Raw genomic sequence first — 18,226 nt, 5'->3', positions numbered from 1 at the left:
TATTGTAAAATATTAAAAAAAAAACGAATTGAAAAATGTTTTGTCATAATGATTTTTTATATTAAATAATGCCCAATATTTTTTATAGTTGCTAATTAATGGTAATATTTAATCTAATCATATTTAAAATGTTTTCCCCAAGTGTACAAGTGCTACGGCAGCTGGCGTGAAGGTGGTCGCGGGTTCGTGATAGCGGCGCCTCAGGCACGCACTTCTAGCCAACACAGAGCCTTCTGCTTCATGTATACGAGACGGAATGGTTAGTTTTTATGTTTATTTTGTCATTTCTCTTTTGGCTTCACGCTATATCCCGTATATAGGAGGGTACGCAGAGGGAACCTGGGAACCTAGTGTTATCAGTATATAATGAGAACGTAGTAACGTCCTCATTAAGGCACTTCCTATCGTCACTTTCTGTAGAATTTTTAAGTGTTGAGTAACAGAACATAACGCCACGCTTTACTCAAATTTCTTTTCTTCGAGTGCTAATCGAACCCACAACTTATCGCGATAGTCGCACGCTTACTCCCCCGCGCCACAGTTGACCTGTATATACTCGTATGTATTTTTTTTTACTTTTATAATTTTGACTATATCACTATATATTTTTATCATTGTATATTATTTTCATCTAGATACAGCCGCGGGCGGCACGGTGTCGCTCAGCGCAGTGGGCGTGTCGTGCTCGCGCGCGACGGTGCCGGGTCGGCACGGGGATAAGGCTTACAACTTGACTAGCAATGGTAAGTGTTTGTATGTAATTTTGTGTATATTTTTATTAAATATAACTTCATTTCACTTTTTGGTTCATATTTTTTGTGTGCTTGTACAACACTTTTGCTTAAACTATGTTAGTAACATTTTTTTTGTCTGGCCTAGCGACTACTACTACTACTTACTTGTTATATTTTAACTAAATAGTATCGTTTGTCTGATTAAAAAAATATATGGTATTGTTTAACACTTTAAAATTATCAATTATCTTTTTCTATTAAATTGCGTCATTATTAAAAATCTAAAACTGCAGAAACCTATATATAAGCTAATTTCTCATGTTTTTCTTTCAGGTACATGTGAACAAAGCAGCCAATACAACAGTACAGCGCACCGTCTACTACCCGCGGCGTTAAACGCTGTACTACTAGCGGTGATAGCGTTCAGATGATATGATTAATTGACAGTTTGATTGATGGATTGATGGGCTGCTGTGTTTGATTGATGATTTGATTTATTTAAGGTTTTTTTTTGTTTATTTTTATCCCAATATGTACATTTATTAGTTTCATCAATCGTTTTTTTGTCAATCATGCTTATTATTTTTTTTTGTATAAACATTGTGACCAATTGTAGTACACGATATATATATTTTAAATATATAGTAGTCTCTTATGTAAGTCTTGCCAGTTTCTTATAATATAGATTTCTTTTGAAATTTGAAGCGGCTATTTTGTAATATTATATTTTATCTGTAAAGCAGATAATTGTAATATTTTTGTCGTATTTTTTTTAATAATACTATTTTTAAATATCGTATAAACTTAAATGAGCGATATTTATATTCTGTTTATTTTACAGCCTTTTTTTGTAAAAATCTTGCTTTAAGAAAATAATTCAATTTCTACACAATTTTGCTCAAAATTAGTTATAAAAATCTGACACAGCAGATATTCGAAAAAACATGAGATTTCGGGGGAGAATTAAGAATTAGCATATTTTGATAAAAATCGCTTTGGATGTGATAAGAAGTGACGTTTCAAGGGATTTTTGGCAGCATTTTTTTAATTACTTTTTTTGCTATTAGTATTAGTTATTTATTTTTTTTTCTTATAGTTTAAGATAGAGGCTATTTTTATCATAAAAATGCAATTTTATGAACCAGTGTCTATTTTAAAATTATTATTACATTTCTTGCAAATGTTGTCTTTAATTACCAGTGTTTTCGAATTTTGACCTTATTTTTAAAAGTTAAAGGTTAAAATTTAAATTTATTGGTAGAAAATAAGTATTCCTACAGTAATTTTAGGTTAGTCGGGAACTAAAACAGAGTTAAATGAAACGAAATATAAACGTGATCTTTGTAAATAATTAAGATGGTATTAGGGATTGGGAAAAGACAAAAGATATGCATTTTTAAAAAGTTACTTATTGTATTTTTTGAAGTTAGTCGACGAAAAAATCTCGAAATATCCAAAAAAAATACCGTTAAATTGAGTCTTTGGTGTATTTTTTGAATTCTTCGTGATTTATCGTATTATATTTGTATTGTAAATTATTTATAGTGAAAAAACGCTTTTCAAGTATACATTTTGTATGGTATGCTACAGAATTATTGGTAAGTTTAAAATAAAATAATTAGATAGAATAAAATGTAGAAGAATTATCAGCTCAGCGTTTTCGATTCTACGTCCAAATTTGTGTTCTTTTTGCTTTGTTTTTTATAATACTCGATTTGATATATTATACTGTGGACTAGTGGGTGGTTTATTTAATTAAATCATTTGTTTTCCTTGTTTTTGTAATGATAATTTTATAATAATAAAATGATTTTATAATAGTTAGTTTTAGCCAGTCCACGTTTTTTATATTTTTCTGTTTTTTAAATGGATTTGTGACGTCACAAGCTATATTTAAATAAATATACATCATTTATTTAAGATATATTTCTGTAGTGTAAAATAAATGACTTGATAAAACATATATTGTTCTGTTTGTACATAACATAAAAAAAAGAAATAATAATACTTTCATATTTATAGTCTAGGAACTGGTAATAAAAACTTTAATTATAGCAAATATTTACCCCAATTTCACATATTTAGATGCAATATATACTATTATAAAAAAAATACCCACAGACATTAAATTTATTGAACAAAAAAAAGTAAGGGAATAATTTTTTTGACAGCTCCTGGACTATAATCTAGTTAATTAACGAACTATGACGTCATAAATTCCTATCAAATTTGTCAGATTTTTGCCTTTTTTCGTCGCTTCCTTCCAAAATGTTCACGAATCCTGACCAATAGTAGGTAAAAATATTGCTCATAATATTTATAATAGTGTGGAGTTTTATTTGTGATATATAAAAAAAATCTTAATTATATTTAAAAAAAATGTATATATAATCGAGTTCCTGACGTGTTTTCTTTTTTCCGTATTTTTTAACATTTTCGGTTATTTCTCATCGAATAGTATGTAAGTTGCTTGCCTACAGACTTATAGCTGGATCATATTGTAAATAATAATGATTATTATTATATAATAGCTAATAATTTATTATATATACGATATTTTATAAGACATTTTTGTGTGGAGCGGTCAGGTGTTACGCGAGCAATTGATAGGTGTTTAATTTTTCCGCATATTTTTTTTATTTATTAAAAAAAACTTAATAGTTCATATATTTTGATTTTTTTATTTTGGAAAGCGATTACAATGTTTTCGTAACACATGGAAGTTCCAATGATTAAATAAAAAAGAACTTTTACCGTATTTATTGGGCTTACGATTGGGGGGCTTACAATAATAGTATGCCAAGTAAGACTGTCAAAATGACAGCAAAAATGCAATGCAGCTGAAAATAGCTGTCATATGTCAGAAAATTACATATGACAGCTATTTCCAGAAAATGGCAGCAGCTGTCCAAGCACTGACGGCAACCGTCACAGATACGGTACCTGTATCTTATTTTTTTTTTATAAAAAGTGTTAATGCACAATACGTTAAGTAATTTTCACGATAATGTTTAAGGCTATGTTGTTTTTCTTTTTTAATTTATTGTTAAATTAAGGAAAAAAATTCACACACTTGTGAATAAAGTGCACTGATTCATGTAAAATATTAAAAATGTATGGGAATTGTATTGATTCGCTTGTAAATAATGGTTTATTTTTCGGCCCCGGTGTTGTGTTCCGCCGAGTCCCTTTTTTTCTATTGAGCGTCTTTATTTTTACGTCGCTTGTAATATTTTTTTTGGTCACGCCAGTAAATACGATTTATAACTACTACAATGTAAGCCTATTATTATATTTTGATTACTGAAATATATTTAAAAAGCAATTGTTTTGTTTTATTTGCTTTTATTGTCCCCTATAGTAACCGTACTATTAAGATGAGTTGAACAAAATGTTACAATTGTGTATAAATCACGTTGCAAACTTTTGGCAGCCTAGAACGTTTTGATTTTGAGTATAAGCTTAACAGGCTGTTAGCAGGTTTACACTCTAAGCCGACGATATGTTAACTGTATTTTATTTCTCAAAATATTATATAACTGCAGAAAAGGAAATAAAAGAAAACACACAGATAATATTTCCATTTTATTGTTTTTTTTTTCAATATTAACCAATGATCTCTTAAGCGATAAGTATAGATAGCATAGCATAGTTATACAATTTACAGCCGGTCCGGAACAAAAACACTTACATATACATTTTTTTATATATATATTTATATATAATTTGTATATATAAACGTGCTCACAGACCTATGAATAGCGTATAGTACAAATAAATTCACAAACACGTCAAAATATTTTTACTGTACGACTGGTGAACACTTCGTATCAACGAGAAAAATATGTTTAAACTGTAAGTGTAATTGAAAAAATAATATGTTAATAAAAAAACGTTAAAAGCAGTCAATTAGTTGAAAATAGCCGTATGTCATTTTAAGCACAAGTTTAATTGATAAAATGACAATAATAAAGTAACAGTCAATTTTATGTATTAAATATGAACACTTCCCAAGAAAATATAAAGTATTGAATTACCACGTTTAAAACTGAAAACTAAAAAGGAAAAGTATTACACTTACACTTCTTAATAAATAGAACAATAAAAGATCACCAGTCGAGAGGCAAGAGGCGAACTCTTAACAATACAAAGTACAAAATTACTTTTTAATTTAAAATATATGTATGTATGTCCCATCCATTCGTTCAAAGGCATCCTCAAATAACATTACTTTATGTCAAAATAATCTTTGATATAATAGATTTTAATGTGATATGTTCTTAAGAAAAAAAAATACTACAAAATAGAGAAAATTTTCACTAACCCATATATATATTACAACATAAAAAAATCAGTAACAACAATTTATTTTCTTTATTTAAAAAAATAACTCGACAGATCACATTAAAATCTAATAATCAAAAAATGTCTTCAAATATTAATTATCTATGCAAAAACAATTTCAGTCCATTCATTCGTTCACTCATCCACATTTAATATTCGTTTGTCAAAGCATTTTTTTTATTATATATTTTGATATGATATGATGCTATAAAATATTTGATGGTTTTATTTATAAAGTAATCTAAAAAAGGAAAATAAATCAGTAAAAAAAAACAAAACATTTCTATTTTTCACAAGCAGAAAATATGACAACACTTTTTGAAAAACAAATGAGTACACTTTCCAACACTTCGACAAAATTTCACTTTAACAAGCATTTCAAAAAACCACTTAACTATAAAAAAATAAATTATCATTATATTAGCACTCGACGAATTATACATAAAACGATCTATCTAATGGAATGGCCGTATAAAAAAATAATATTATTCTTTGGACTAAATTTGACTAATGTTCATGCTTTTTTCTGCACACAAATTTATAAAGTTTAGTCATTTTTAGTTAGACTTAGTCCAAAAAAAGTATTTTTTATAATGAAACTTATTGAACAACCATCGATATCAACATAATGTGCGTTCAATCATTCACCCTATTCGCTAATTTCATACAATTTTCTATATATTTGTTATATTTACATGGATTTATATGTGTTTATAGCAAAGTGCAATAATATAATATATAGGTCAAATAATTATATTTGACCAAAAAAATATTACGGTAAATAAAAAAAAATGCCAATATGAACTTATTCGTTTCAAAAATCAACTCTTCGAACGTCTATTACCAATTTTTTAACTATAATATTTTATTATAAAATAATTTTTTTAAAACTTTTTTTCAATGTATTTTCAATGTTATTTTTGGAATGAAAGTGTAAAAGTGATTTTATGAATAATGACAATTCATTATTACTAAAGTCAAACAAAAGTGTAAGAAGTGTTATTACACTTTGCTTCAAAAACACCTTCAACAACCTAAATGCTGATCAACATTGACATCTGCAACAGCGTAAGGTACATAATAGCTTGTGGCTGTTTACATTTTCATTAAAATCTACACATTTTTATCATAAATTCACATCAAAATCGTTCCAGCAATTTCTATGAGAACCACGCTAGTGTTTAGTTTTATGTATATTATATCATTTATTTATAATATTTGCGTTATTTCTCAGCGAAAACGTGATTAGCGTGTGTAAATTGAAAATCTATGTGTTTTCGAACGAATATTATAATTATAATTGGCATTTTAGTTTAACACTTGGTATTTTTATTTACAAAACAAAATAATCTAGTCGAATTTCCGAGTAGAATATGACTGGATACAGTAAACTATTCATACTGAGTCAAATTTTAAATTACCTAGACTCAGAATTTTAATGGTTATCCATGGGACCATAGGTAATTTAAAATCAGAGTGAAAATTTCAAATGGGTAACAATATACAAATTTACCCATCGTTACCCTTAGTGTAGTCAACGTGTTTTACCTTACCTTATCGGCTAACTTAACGGCAGTTGGACGCGGGCTCTACATACGAAAGGACATTGCAAAAATACATTTTCCGAGGACCTAACTAAAATAGCATAAATCAGTACGTGGATTATTTTTTTTATTTATTAGCGTTTATTTTTAAACATGGCCGGTTTCAAAGTTCCCAAACAGGTAAGCTTACTAAATATAGCTATTTTTTATATATAATATATATAAAAAAAATTGCTAAAACGTGTCGTTTTAGTGTCAAAGGTTTTTTAATGGCGCTTTAATGCCAAAGTGTTGTTTACACTTACACTTTTAGGGTAAAGTGTACTAAAATTGTTTATTTTTTTTATTAATTATATGAAAAATTATTCCAAGGATGGAGTTTGTCTATTGAAAAGGACGAATAATGGCAGTTGCGATAGGAATTTGAATTGTTTTTTTTATTTACTTTACAATCTATTTTTATATTCTGTGTTTTCTACAGACAAAATATGGCAAGGCGATTCTATTTATTTTACATTATAAATCCATCGATTGGGGAGAGGAAAATAGACAAATCTACTAACTAAATGACATTTTTTCATATTATATTCCAGCTAAAACATTTTATTAATATTTTTTACGAAATTCCGAAATAAATAAAGCACCTTTGGACAACCTTTAACACAAAGACGTTCAAATCCCACCCAAAAAAGAAATAGTTCCACCAAAGATCGAAAATTTCCGGAAATCCCTGAAAGTGTCTGAAGAGTTCCGAAATTTCTCAGAAATTTTCGAAAATTAAAAATTTCTAAACAAAATCACGCGATAGATGTGGGCGGATCCCGGCGGTTGTCGCGTAGTGAATTATTTCTCCGCAACTCATCTTTGATGGAGTTCTCGCGGGACTCCAGCCCGCGACGAGGCGAGGACGTAGTATCCCGACACTCTGATGAGGAACGTTTTGTATGTGTACCTTTTATTTTGAAAAAAAAAAATATTATAGTATATTATATATTTATTTGTCGCATTCAGTTTAATAGTGACTAAACTGAAAAAAGTACAATTTGTAGGAATTAACCATATAACCTTAGAGAATCGTTTTGTATTTCAATCAAATTAGAATTATGATTTTATAAATTGACTGTTTACTATATATAGCAGGGTAGGCAGAGGAAATCTAGTGTTAAGACAGTCCGTTTCTCATTTTCCGCCGAAGTCTTGAAATATTACGTGTTGAGTGGCGGAACTCAACGCCGCACTTTGTATTGTTACCAAAGCGAGCACATGAAAAAATTTAATATTTCATTTCCTCGAGTGGGAATCGAATTGATAAACCTGTCGCGTTTCTGCCCCTGCGCCGTGACTGGCCGCAAACTATGTAGCATATAATTACTAAATTTATATACTACATAAAAGAATTATTTTTTTGTTTGAATACTCTCATTTTCTCTGCTCTGATAGACAAAACGCGCTGTTGAGTTTTGCCACTCAACAAGCAATGTCCCGAAAATGTGTGGTGCGTAGGAAACGTAGTGTCTTAACATTCTCTCTGACTCTGCTATGGATAATTCGCGAAGCTGTAAGTGTAAATAGTAACGTATATAGATTACATAATAACATTTGACGTTCAAAAAATGAAGCTTCTAACTTTTTATTATGAATAAAAATATTTGAATTTGAATTTCACATATAAGAATGTACAGTACGAGTTGGCGTCCTGAAGTTACTCTTTCTGAACTATTGTGCATTGTTCATTCGCGTTCGAGAAGAAAATCAAAAGTAAGAACAGATCTTTAAAATTAAATCTACAGCTAGCTTCAGGGCGGACATGACCCGGGACCATACTGTATGACATTAATATGTAACTTGACAATTTACATAAATAATTTTTAGATATGAATGTTGAATGTATGTGAGTGTGTAGGGGGGGGGGTCACTAACCGGGTAGGTCGCGTCCGCAGCTCATGATCTCGTGGTCGAGGGAGGCGGAGGCGGGGTCGGCGGCGCGGCGGCCCCGCACGCCCTGCTACAATCCCACGACTGAACGTATATATTACATTGTATATACGACTACATATATTACGTTTATACATATTATACAGGTGATTTAACGATCATCCTGTAGTATATGTATAAATATAATCGATCTATCGATCAATAGACATTTTATAATGTTATTGCATATTTAGGTTGCATTTAAATGACTGTATACAGGATGGTAGGTAGATCGAGAGACATAGTGATACAGGTGAAAGAGGAGATAATTTCCAATAATTCTTATAGGGTTTTAAGGATAGTCTGAAATTTTACCGTTTTCGAAGTGTTGGTCATTCAAAAACATTGTGTAAAATCACCCCTGTATATTATCATTTAAATGCTCTCTTTTTATATCATTATCAAATGGAAGCAAATCAGCAAAACAAATAACGAAATAAATTAACGTGCAGTATTTAAGAAAAACAAATAAACAAAAATGATTAGAACCCTAATTTAAATCTTCTTTTATCAATTAAAAATTACAAGTTCATTGACAAATTAACATTTATTTGCAACTCGTTAATTCAAATATTCGTTTAATTAAATTATAGAGATTAATTACAAGTGACAATGAATGTATACATGCGTCATAAGCCAAGCGCTTAGGCCGGTCGTGCCTCTCGCTCGCACGCTCGTCTCAGGCGAAACGTGACAATAAGTCATACTTTTTCGTGCAGTCGACGTTCATCGATTAATAAAACATTATCACGTCAAAAAGAACCAACAGGTAAAAGAAATTATAAGGTAATCAAGTAATAACAAGAAATAATATAAAAATAAATTAAAAACAAAAAATTAAAGGTAACTGTAAACATGGTGATTGTGGGTTCAATCTCACTCAGGGGAATAAATTATTTTCATTTCCTGGTTCTAGTAACAAGATAAAGAGAGGAGCAATGTCTCGAAAATTGTACGGTGCGTGGGAAACGGAGTATCTTAAAATTAAGTTCCTTTTGCCTATATACAAGATGCAGCGTGGAGCTGTTAAAAATGATAGAAACAACAAATATATTTACTTTGTATCCACTGGACCCACTAGTTACTGATGAACTGGACCCTAATGGATGAGTACCGTTCTGAAAAAAAAAAATTTTTTTAATTTATATTAGTCGGAAAAAGTATTTCGAAATTATACAACATTATTTATTACTTTTACTTGCCAACAACTACTGTTAAAAAAATATGTACTTATATTACAGGTATCATTTTGTTGGTGTTACGGAACTTCGACTTTGTTCCGATATGTCGGAAACTTTCATTATAACACCTCCGATTCCGATTGACTAGAACTAAATTCAAATATTTTTGTAGTGTCGGGATGACGCGAAAAAAAAACATTTAAATAAAATATTGTTTCTATCATCTTAACATTTGATAAAGTAGAGTGAACTTAATGTCAAAACAATCCGTCCCTGTCGCTTTGCATCCGAAATTGGCCATTGAGTTACAGATTTTAAAACTGTGCGTTGTCTACTCAAGCGCGAAAAATAATTCCCCATTTGTACATCGAACCCACAACTACCACAATAACAGCCAAACGCAATTTTTACCTCTAATTGATCAATGGACGTGGTTGGGCTTTTCACAGTGTCAAAAACTGATGAATCGCTGTCCTGATCCGAGTGCTGGTGCGGTGTTTCCGGGCTGTCAGGTATTTCTGACGCGGCTGGAAAATATTTATTTTATTTTAATTGTAATAAAGGTGAAAGTGTGTGAGGATTGATGTTTGTTCCACTTTTACCCTATACCTTCCAGACATGTTTATAGGAAATTTTACCTTTGAATTGTTAGCCCTACTAATATTATAAATGTAATGGTTTGTGCTGATGCATGTTTGTTCCATTTTCAGGCTAAAACTATTGAACTGATTTAGATGAAACTTTATTGTAATATAGCTCATATTATGTGCATGTTCTTGAAAAACCCTACAAAAATACAGAATATATTAAAAGGAATTTTATTGAGAAATATTTTTATATCGAATACAAATATCAGTAGATATATGTAACATACGTATATACAATTTTTTGTAACTGCGAGTGAGCTAGTTATTACAAATTGAACGATTGAACCAATGAATGATAATTTGGAGCAATATTGCATGATTGTAAACAAGAAAGGTTTATTATAATAGTTCACATCTGTGCTATATCTGTGCTACATGTGTGTTTGTGTGTGACTGACCAACGGCGATGCCCCGGCGCTGTGCTCGCGGCGAGGGCGGATGGTGGGGCGGCGCTCGCGAGGCCCCGGGCGCGCGGCATACGGCCGCCTGCACCACCTCGCACACGCGACGGAAGCGGCGGATGTTACCTGCCACAGGAAATATATGTGGTACTTTAGGGACGTGTTGACGGGTTATAGGGATCTTGGTGCTGAGACATATCCTTCTCTGTCAAGTCCGGTCAAGTCGCACTCGCAAACTAAGGGCTCCGTACCAAATTCAGAATTGTATACCAATAGGAAATTCATAAAAGTTAACAAACTTAAATTTACAGACGTATGCATTCATTTTGTGCAATTATAAGTTTGTAAAGTTTTTTATACGAAATATCTATAAATTTACACTTTTTGGATTTTCTTTTTCATTTGAAGAAATTCTCAATTCTTGCCAATTTACATAATTGTGAGTCCACAGAAAGTATAGGTTCTTATTACGATGTATAAATGCTCGTATATTTTATACAAAATACATGCGAACGACCGCAATTTTAAGTTTATCAAATTTTATAATTTGAACTTCACCAATCTATATATATAAAAGGACTTGTCCTGCACGCACAGCCGTAACCGCTGATGGTAAAAACGAGAAATTTGGACAGATGTTTGCTTTTGTAATCTGGACATCTACTAAGAAGGGATTTTGAAAAATTTAAACCCTAAAGGGACGAAATAGGGGTTGAAAGTTTGTATGGAAAAAAAATAAAATCGGCACCAGTTTCTATAAAATTTGAAATTTAGATTTTTAAAAGTATTTAATTGAACACGTGTTACATCGTTTTCTAGAATTCTTCCCCTAAGGGTGCAAATAAGGGATTGAAAGTTTGTATGGAAAAATCTTTAAATCGCCATCGATTTTTATAAAATTTAAAATTTAGACTCTTAAAAATATTTCAATGAATACGTTTCGTGGTTTATTAGAATTAACCTCTAACGCCCGATGTTAATAATCAATCCTAATCCATAAATTGCAGCCATAGATTGAAATATCAATCCATTTTTTGAGTTTTAGCTTGCCAATAACCTATCGAAGTACTTCATTTTCATTGGCATGCAGGTTACAGATTGGATAGATATGTCGAACAATCCAAGATTGATGTTAACTGGAGATAGGAGATTAACATCGGGCGTAAATAAGCAAGCGAAGCTGCGCGCGTCCGCTAGTACATAAATACGTAAATAATAATTTTTAGTCCGTTTCATTTTAATTATATTTATTAACTCACCAGACAACAGAGTGAATGTGATAGCATACAAATACTCCTTGCCGTTTTCACCAGGCGCTTTGGTTATCGTCGATATGTCCACCTTAAAGTTAATACAAACAACTTTAATATATTAATTAATATTTTTCAAAATTTTATTCACCACTAAACAAATAAAAAACAGAAATATATGAAAAAAATATATTATACATAAATAAATTATGTATTTAAAAATTAGCGTAATTAGCGTTTGCCAAATGATTATTATTTAATCTCAAGAATAAGTAATCTTAAAGTGTTTGTACATTTCTAAATAGACATATTATATGTTAATAATTCAGTTAACTAGTCTAATTTCCTTGTAAGGAATAACTGTTCATTATAACAAACAAAGAGAGAAAACAATTTTTTTTTACTAAAAAATGTTAAATAGACACAGGTAGAACTAATAACAGCATATCAAAAACAAAACAGCACAAATTTAATTTTGGGAATCGAATCTACATACCTGAAACCGTACGTGCCGTTGGAACATTGCGGGTGCGTTGGACCCCCTCTTGTACTCAACACGGAACGACATCGGACTTAGTACGCTGTGGGATAGTTCTGCTATCTGTTGGGATATAGGGTCAAATACAGATAAAGTATAATAACATTAAAATAAAAAATAGTTTTACCCGCATATAGCAGGGTAGGCAGAGGGAACTTATTCTTAAGGTATTGTGTTCTGTCATAGCGTGTTGATTGGCGAAACTAATAGGCCCGAGTGGGAATCGAACCCACAGTCGTCGCGTTATGAAGTTATTTTTATTTCTGTGTTCCAAGGGATTGCAGACCTGAAACCTGAGCCTGATCGGCGACGACAGACAGACTTCAGTAAAGCAAGAAACCAAATTAGGACCTTTCTGTTAAACTTTAAACTCAAGAACTCAAACTATCTATACTAATATAATAAAGCGGAAGAGTTTGTTTGTGTGTTTGTTTGTTTGTTTGAACGCTAAGATCTCTGGATCTACTGGTCCGATTTACTATGTTTTTGTTTTGTATGAAAGCTGCATTCTTCAGAAGTGTTATAGGCTATATAATATTACATTACACATATGTACCAATAAATTAAAATACTTTCTAATTTGACATGCAATTTATTCTGCCATGTTAATAACAACCGTCGTTGCTAAGCACCGGTTTGCAAAGTCTCTTTGTTGTTTTAAGAAAACGTCACCTAAAATGAACTTATATTTTGATATTCATCCTTATAAAAATAAATATATTGTATAATATTTAATAAATATTCTTAAAGTTTAAGCAGGCGTAGCCGCGTCCGGGTCCACTAGTAATATATAAAATCAAACTTAAGCCACTGATAGAAGCAAAGAGTTTGAACAAAAAGCTCAAAAATTCAAACTTACACTCAAAAAGGCGTGTATCAGATCAGCTTTAACTGTAGCTAGAGGTTTCCCTTTGACTAGAGCCGTGAAGGTCTCTTCTTTGTCCGCTGACAGCAGCAGGGAACCGAACCATGATCTTTTCGTTAGTTCCGGTGATGATTCGGGAGTAAGGTGAACTTCTTCTGATGACGCTGGACAAAAAAGTAAAAAAGTAAAGAAAACTTTTTTTAGCTTCACGCTGTATCTAGCACAAAGCAGGGTAGGCAGAGAGAAAATAGTGTTAAGACATATTGATAAATTTTTTAGACATTGCATGTTGAGTGGTAGCACTCGACGCACAGCTTTGTCTTATTACCAGAGCGAGATGAATTTCGAGATTTTTATATAAATGTCCCTTAAAATCTCCCTAAAACTAAGACTTATCTCATTTTTCATTAAAAATGTCCAATAAAAATAACAACTTACTCTGCATTTTCCGCCTATGGAACCTTGGGGAACCTAGGAAGGAGTTCTTTATCGTGGCCAGTCGTGCTCGCCATGGTGCTGCAGCCCCGCCCGCAGGAACCGAACCCGCACCTGTCGATACTGATATAACGTAACGTGTTATAAAGGGTAAAGGGAATAGATCTGAGTGTGGTCATTATTTATTATGAGTACGATGATAGACACTGAAGACACTAATTTATATTATTTTAGCTTCACGCTGTATACCGCAGTAGGCAGGAGGAACCCAGTGTTAAGATACGCCGTTTCAAAGTTTCCGCCGTATTCTGGAGGCAATGCGTGTTGAGTGGCATCAAGCCGGAATCGGACCCACAACCTGACACGTTTACATTCGCACGCTTGTGTCCCTGCGCCACGACTGGCCTCGATATCATTTTTATATGAATGAATAATAATATAATTTGGAAAATCATCCCTTACTACAAACTGACAACCACTCTTAAGCGTAACTAAGCCACTATAATAATAAATTACTTTGAATATAATAAATGATTATAATAAAAAATTAAGTTAATGTACGTAAAAATAGACAGGGCAGGCAGAGGGAACATAGTGTTGAGACACTTTGTTTCTCATTTTTTACCTGATTTTCGAAATATTGTGTGTCAAGTGGCGGTACTTAACGCCGCGCTTGCTTTGTTACCAAACAAAAATAATCTTTTAATCTGAGTATCGAACCCACTTTCATTACGTTTACATTTAGACGCTGAGCCGCTGCACTACGACGACCTCATACATACGTACATACATACTTAAAACACCCTTATAGCCCAGTGGTTAAGTTACCTGGAATAGTCGCCATGTTAGGAAATAGTGATGTCTGTGCCGGCGTTGAGTTACCCGGGCCGAGTAGCGACGATCTTTCCCGTACTGAAAAATTAAGTAAGATTTTAAATATGCGTTAAAAATTTGCTTATTTTTTTATTAAATATTATTAATTGAAATCATGTACAAATAGATATATAAATTGCATACAGTGTGTATCTAATTTCAATAAATATAATATAATTTAAACCTATATCAATACTATACAGCGGAACAGTTTGTTTCATTGTCCACTCTAATCTTAGAAACTACTGGTAAGAACAGAATTTCTTCGAGTTAGATAGTACGTTTATCAAGGTAGGCTATATACGTTATATTACACCGTCTTCTACTTCTTCTACTTCGTAACCACCGCTAATTGGGGCTTTGCCTTAGTACCAGAGAGAAGAAATGAACACATTAATAAATAATAATTGAATCCCCCTATTGGGAATCGAACCAACAGCCATTGCGTTTACAGTGCGTCAAGACGGGCTCGTAACATACAACGTCTATACTAATATCAAAAGGAGAAGCGTTTGTATGTATGTATGTATATTGTTCTAACCTCTATGAGACTGGGAAGGGCTGTGCGGTCTGACGGCCACCGAGGAACCCATCATCGGTGATTCATTTATTATTATCACCGCTTCACCTGGTTCGCCGCCTTTAAAACATAAATATAAAATAAATAAACAACTTATTTTTTTCACTTCACACTGTATCCCGCACATAGCCGGTAGGCGGAGGGAACCTGGGGACCTAGTGTTAAGACACTCCATTCCCATTCAGACACTTTCGTTCCCCACTTCCCGCCGAAAATCTGGAGGCATTGCGTGTTGAGTGGCGGAACTCGACGCCGCTTAATATAATTATAAATATATACACTTACTTATATTCAAACTAATAGTAGGTCCAGTGGAATTAGCCCTTTGATGGTGATGTTCACGTACAGACGGCGACGCTGAAATTATATAATAATAAATTATTAAAGACATATACATATAAATAAGCATTTTCACGCTATATCCTATGGCACAGGGAACCTACTCCATTTTTTGCCTATCTCGGTGACATTACTTACTTCATCTTTTTCTAAAAATATTTAAATATAATCATTTCGAGTCGTAATCGACACAACCACCGCGTTTACAGTCATACGCTTATAGTGCTTTTATTCTATAAAAATATCTGTCAAAATTGCTAGACATATTTTTTTTATTGAATTGGCTGAAACTTTAATTTTCAATTAATAATATACCTTTAGGAAGAAGAAGAAATGATCATGTTATTGTTACGTTAAAAAAATTATACGTTTTCTGTAAAAGAAATTAAATAAATATTAACCTAAGGGTGATCCAGGCGTCGCCGGGGTACCGCCTAGTGAGGACACCCTGTGTGGTGTGTGGCCTGAAAAAAATAATATGTACAATATTAAAAAAAACTTTCACTGCATAATTTTGGAGGTGAAGTGTGTTCATCAATGCCGCGATTTGTATACCAGAGATGGGACATAAAAAAATTACAGTAATATAGCTATTATATTAGAAAAACACATACGCTACCATTTAGTAATATAGTAACTCTATAATCTATATATATAAAAGGACTTGTCCTCACTGACTGAGGTAAGACGCACGCACAGCCGTAACCGCTGTGCGTAGAAACGTTAAATTTGGACAAAAGTTTACTTTCGTAATCTGGACATCCACTAAGAAGGGATTTTGAAAAATTTTAACCCTAAAGGGGTGAATTAGGGGTTCAAAGTTTGTATGGAAAAAAAAATTAAATCGGCACCGATTTTTATAAAATTTGAAATTAAGTTTTGTAAAAGTATTTAATTGAACACGTGTTTCATCGTTTTCTAGAATTCTCCCCCTAAGGGTGCATATAAGGGGTTGAAAGTTTGTATGGAAAATGGATTTTTATAAAATTTGAAATTTAGATTCTTAAAAATATTTCATTGAACACATGTTTCATGGGTTATTAGAATTCACCCTTAAATACGCAAGCGAAGCTGCGCGCGTCCGCTAGTCTATATATATAAAAGGACTTCTTGTCCTCACTGACTGAGGTAAGACGCACGCACAGCCGTAACCGCTAATGGTAAAAACGTGAAATTTGTACAGATGTTTACTTTCGTAATCTGGACATCCACTAAGAAGGGATTTTGAAAAATTTTAACCCTAAAGGGGGGAAATAGGAGTTGAAAGTTTGTATGGGAAAAAAATTTAATCAGCACCGATTTTTATAAAATTTGAAATACAGACTCTTGAAAGTATTTAATTGAACATGTGTTTCATCGTTTTCTTAAATTCTCCCCCTAAGGGTGCAAATAAGGGGTAGAAAGTTTGTATGGAAACATCTTTAAAACGCCACCGATTATTATAAAATTTGAAATTTAAGACTCTTAAAAATATTTAATTGAATATGTGTTTCATGGTTTTCTAGAATTCACCCTCTAAGGGTGCAAATAAGGGGTTAAAAGTTTGTATGGAAAAATCTTTAAATCGCTACCGACTCTTAAACCACCGGCTCTTTTTGACTCTTAAAATATTTCATTGAACACATGTTTCGAGGTTTATTAGAATTCACCCCTAAATACGCAAGCGAAGCTGCGCGCGTATGAAAATAAACTTAAGCGGGCGAAGCCGCGAGCATGTCGTTAGTTAAACATAAATACAATAATGTTACCCGGTGGACTTGCTGATAATTGAGGGGAGCTTCTACCTTCGCTGCGACGACTGGACGCCGACCTGAAATATTAAATATAATGTACACCTTCACGCTGTATCCCGTAAAAAGCAGGGTAGGAAAAATGAACCTAGTGTCAAGACACTGCGGTAGAGTGTTTACGAGATTTTGCCTAGAGTGGCGGAACTCAACGCCGCGTTTTACCTTATTACTAAAGTGAAGTAATAAAAAGAATTCATTTCCTAGCATGGGATTGGGAATCAAACCCACAACCGTCGTGTTTACAGTTACACGCTGTGCCGCTGTACCACGACGGCCTCAAATTCTCTAAATTTTTCGATATATTATATATACATACAACATTAAATATATTTTATATTTTATTTTAAATCTGCAATCAGTCGCTATAAGCAGATGGCCTGAGTGTAAATGTGTAAATTACAACATTAAATATAAATTTGTTTATTACCTAAACTGTGACCGCCTTGGTGTAATCGGAGATCCTTCGCTAATCTGACCAAAGTGCGCTGACTGACCGTTCACCTGGCAATTAAAATACAAACAAAAATATATACAAGTCATTCAAAATGATATTTTACTAAAAAAACAGAGAGAGCAACAAATGAAAGCTTGAAATTGAATTGAATTGAATTGAAAGAAATTGAAAAGTGGAAATCTGGGAAACAAGTGTTAACATACTGTGTTCCCATTAAAACACTTTCGTTCCACACTTTGCGAGGAATTCTGGAGGTATGGCGCGTTGAGTGGTGAAA

At 32.4% G+C, this 18,226-nt stretch overlaps 2 protein-coding genes across 6 annotated transcripts in view; one reads left to right on the top strand and one right to left on the bottom strand.

The window, feature by feature from the left end:
- Positions 1 to 4,061, top strand: part of LOC146528109 (uncharacterized) — a 154,383-nt gene extending 150,322 nt beyond the window's left edge. The window contains exons 14-17 of one of the 2 annotated variants that reach the window (XR_014879142.1): positions 143 to 259; positions 636 to 743; positions 1,068 to 1,441; positions 1,478 to 4,061. Coding sequence is in view for 1 of the 2 variants with exons in the window: in XM_085204046.1 (XP_085060172.1) it covers positions 143 to 259; positions 636 to 743; positions 1,068 to 1,165 (323 nt within the window). In the remaining variant the exon portion in view is untranslated. Of the gene's footprint in view, positions 1 to 142; positions 260 to 635; positions 744 to 1,067 lie in introns of both variants that reach the window. The other variant, XM_085204046.1, reaches the window with a different exon arrangement.
- Positions 4,062 to 4,306: 245 nt separating this feature from the next.
- Positions 4,307 to 18,226, bottom strand: part of sff (BRSK family serine/threonine-protein kinase sugar-free frosting) — a 36,729-nt gene continuing 22,809 nt past the window's right edge. For 2 of the 4 annotated variants that reach the window (XM_085204042.1, XM_085204045.1), the window contains 15 exons: positions 17,923 to 17,996; positions 17,454 to 17,515; positions 16,107 to 16,169; positions 15,652 to 15,723; positions 15,328 to 15,426; positions 14,742 to 14,825; positions 13,917 to 14,036; positions 13,473 to 13,642; positions 12,572 to 12,676; positions 12,085 to 12,166; positions 10,823 to 10,951; positions 10,189 to 10,304; positions 9,655 to 9,714; positions 8,543 to 8,627; positions 4,307 to 7,574 (listed from right to left, as the gene is read on the bottom strand). In XM_085204042.1, coding sequence (XP_085060168.1) covers positions 7,420 to 7,574; positions 8,543 to 8,627; positions 9,655 to 9,714; positions 10,189 to 10,304; positions 10,823 to 10,951; positions 12,085 to 12,166; positions 12,572 to 12,676; positions 13,473 to 13,642; positions 13,917 to 14,036; positions 14,742 to 14,825; positions 15,328 to 15,426; positions 15,652 to 15,723; positions 16,107 to 16,169; positions 17,454 to 17,515; positions 17,923 to 17,996 — 1,476 coding nt within the window. In that variant the 3' untranslated portion in view covers positions 4,307 to 7,419. Of the gene's footprint in view, positions 7,575 to 8,542; positions 8,642 to 9,654; positions 9,715 to 10,188; positions 10,305 to 10,822; positions 10,952 to 12,084; positions 12,167 to 12,571; positions 12,677 to 13,472; positions 13,643 to 13,916; positions 14,037 to 14,741; positions 14,826 to 15,327; positions 15,427 to 15,651; positions 15,724 to 16,106; positions 16,170 to 17,453; positions 17,516 to 17,922; positions 17,997 to 18,226 lie in introns of all 4 variants that reach the window. The other 2 variants (XM_085204044.1, XM_085204043.1) reach the window with 2 other exon arrangements.

The sequence above is a fragment of the Heliconius melpomene genome, chromosome 20 (genome assembly GCF_056956725.1).
Source record: "Heliconius melpomene rosina isolate 202511_hmr_F chromosome 20, ASM5695672v1, whole genome shotgun sequence".
Classification (NCBI taxonomy): domain Eukaryota; kingdom Metazoa; phylum Arthropoda; class Insecta; order Lepidoptera; family Nymphalidae; genus Heliconius; species Heliconius melpomene.
Note: the sequence above shows the minus strand (reverse complement) of the source record. Positions and strands in the feature narration are given on the sequence as shown.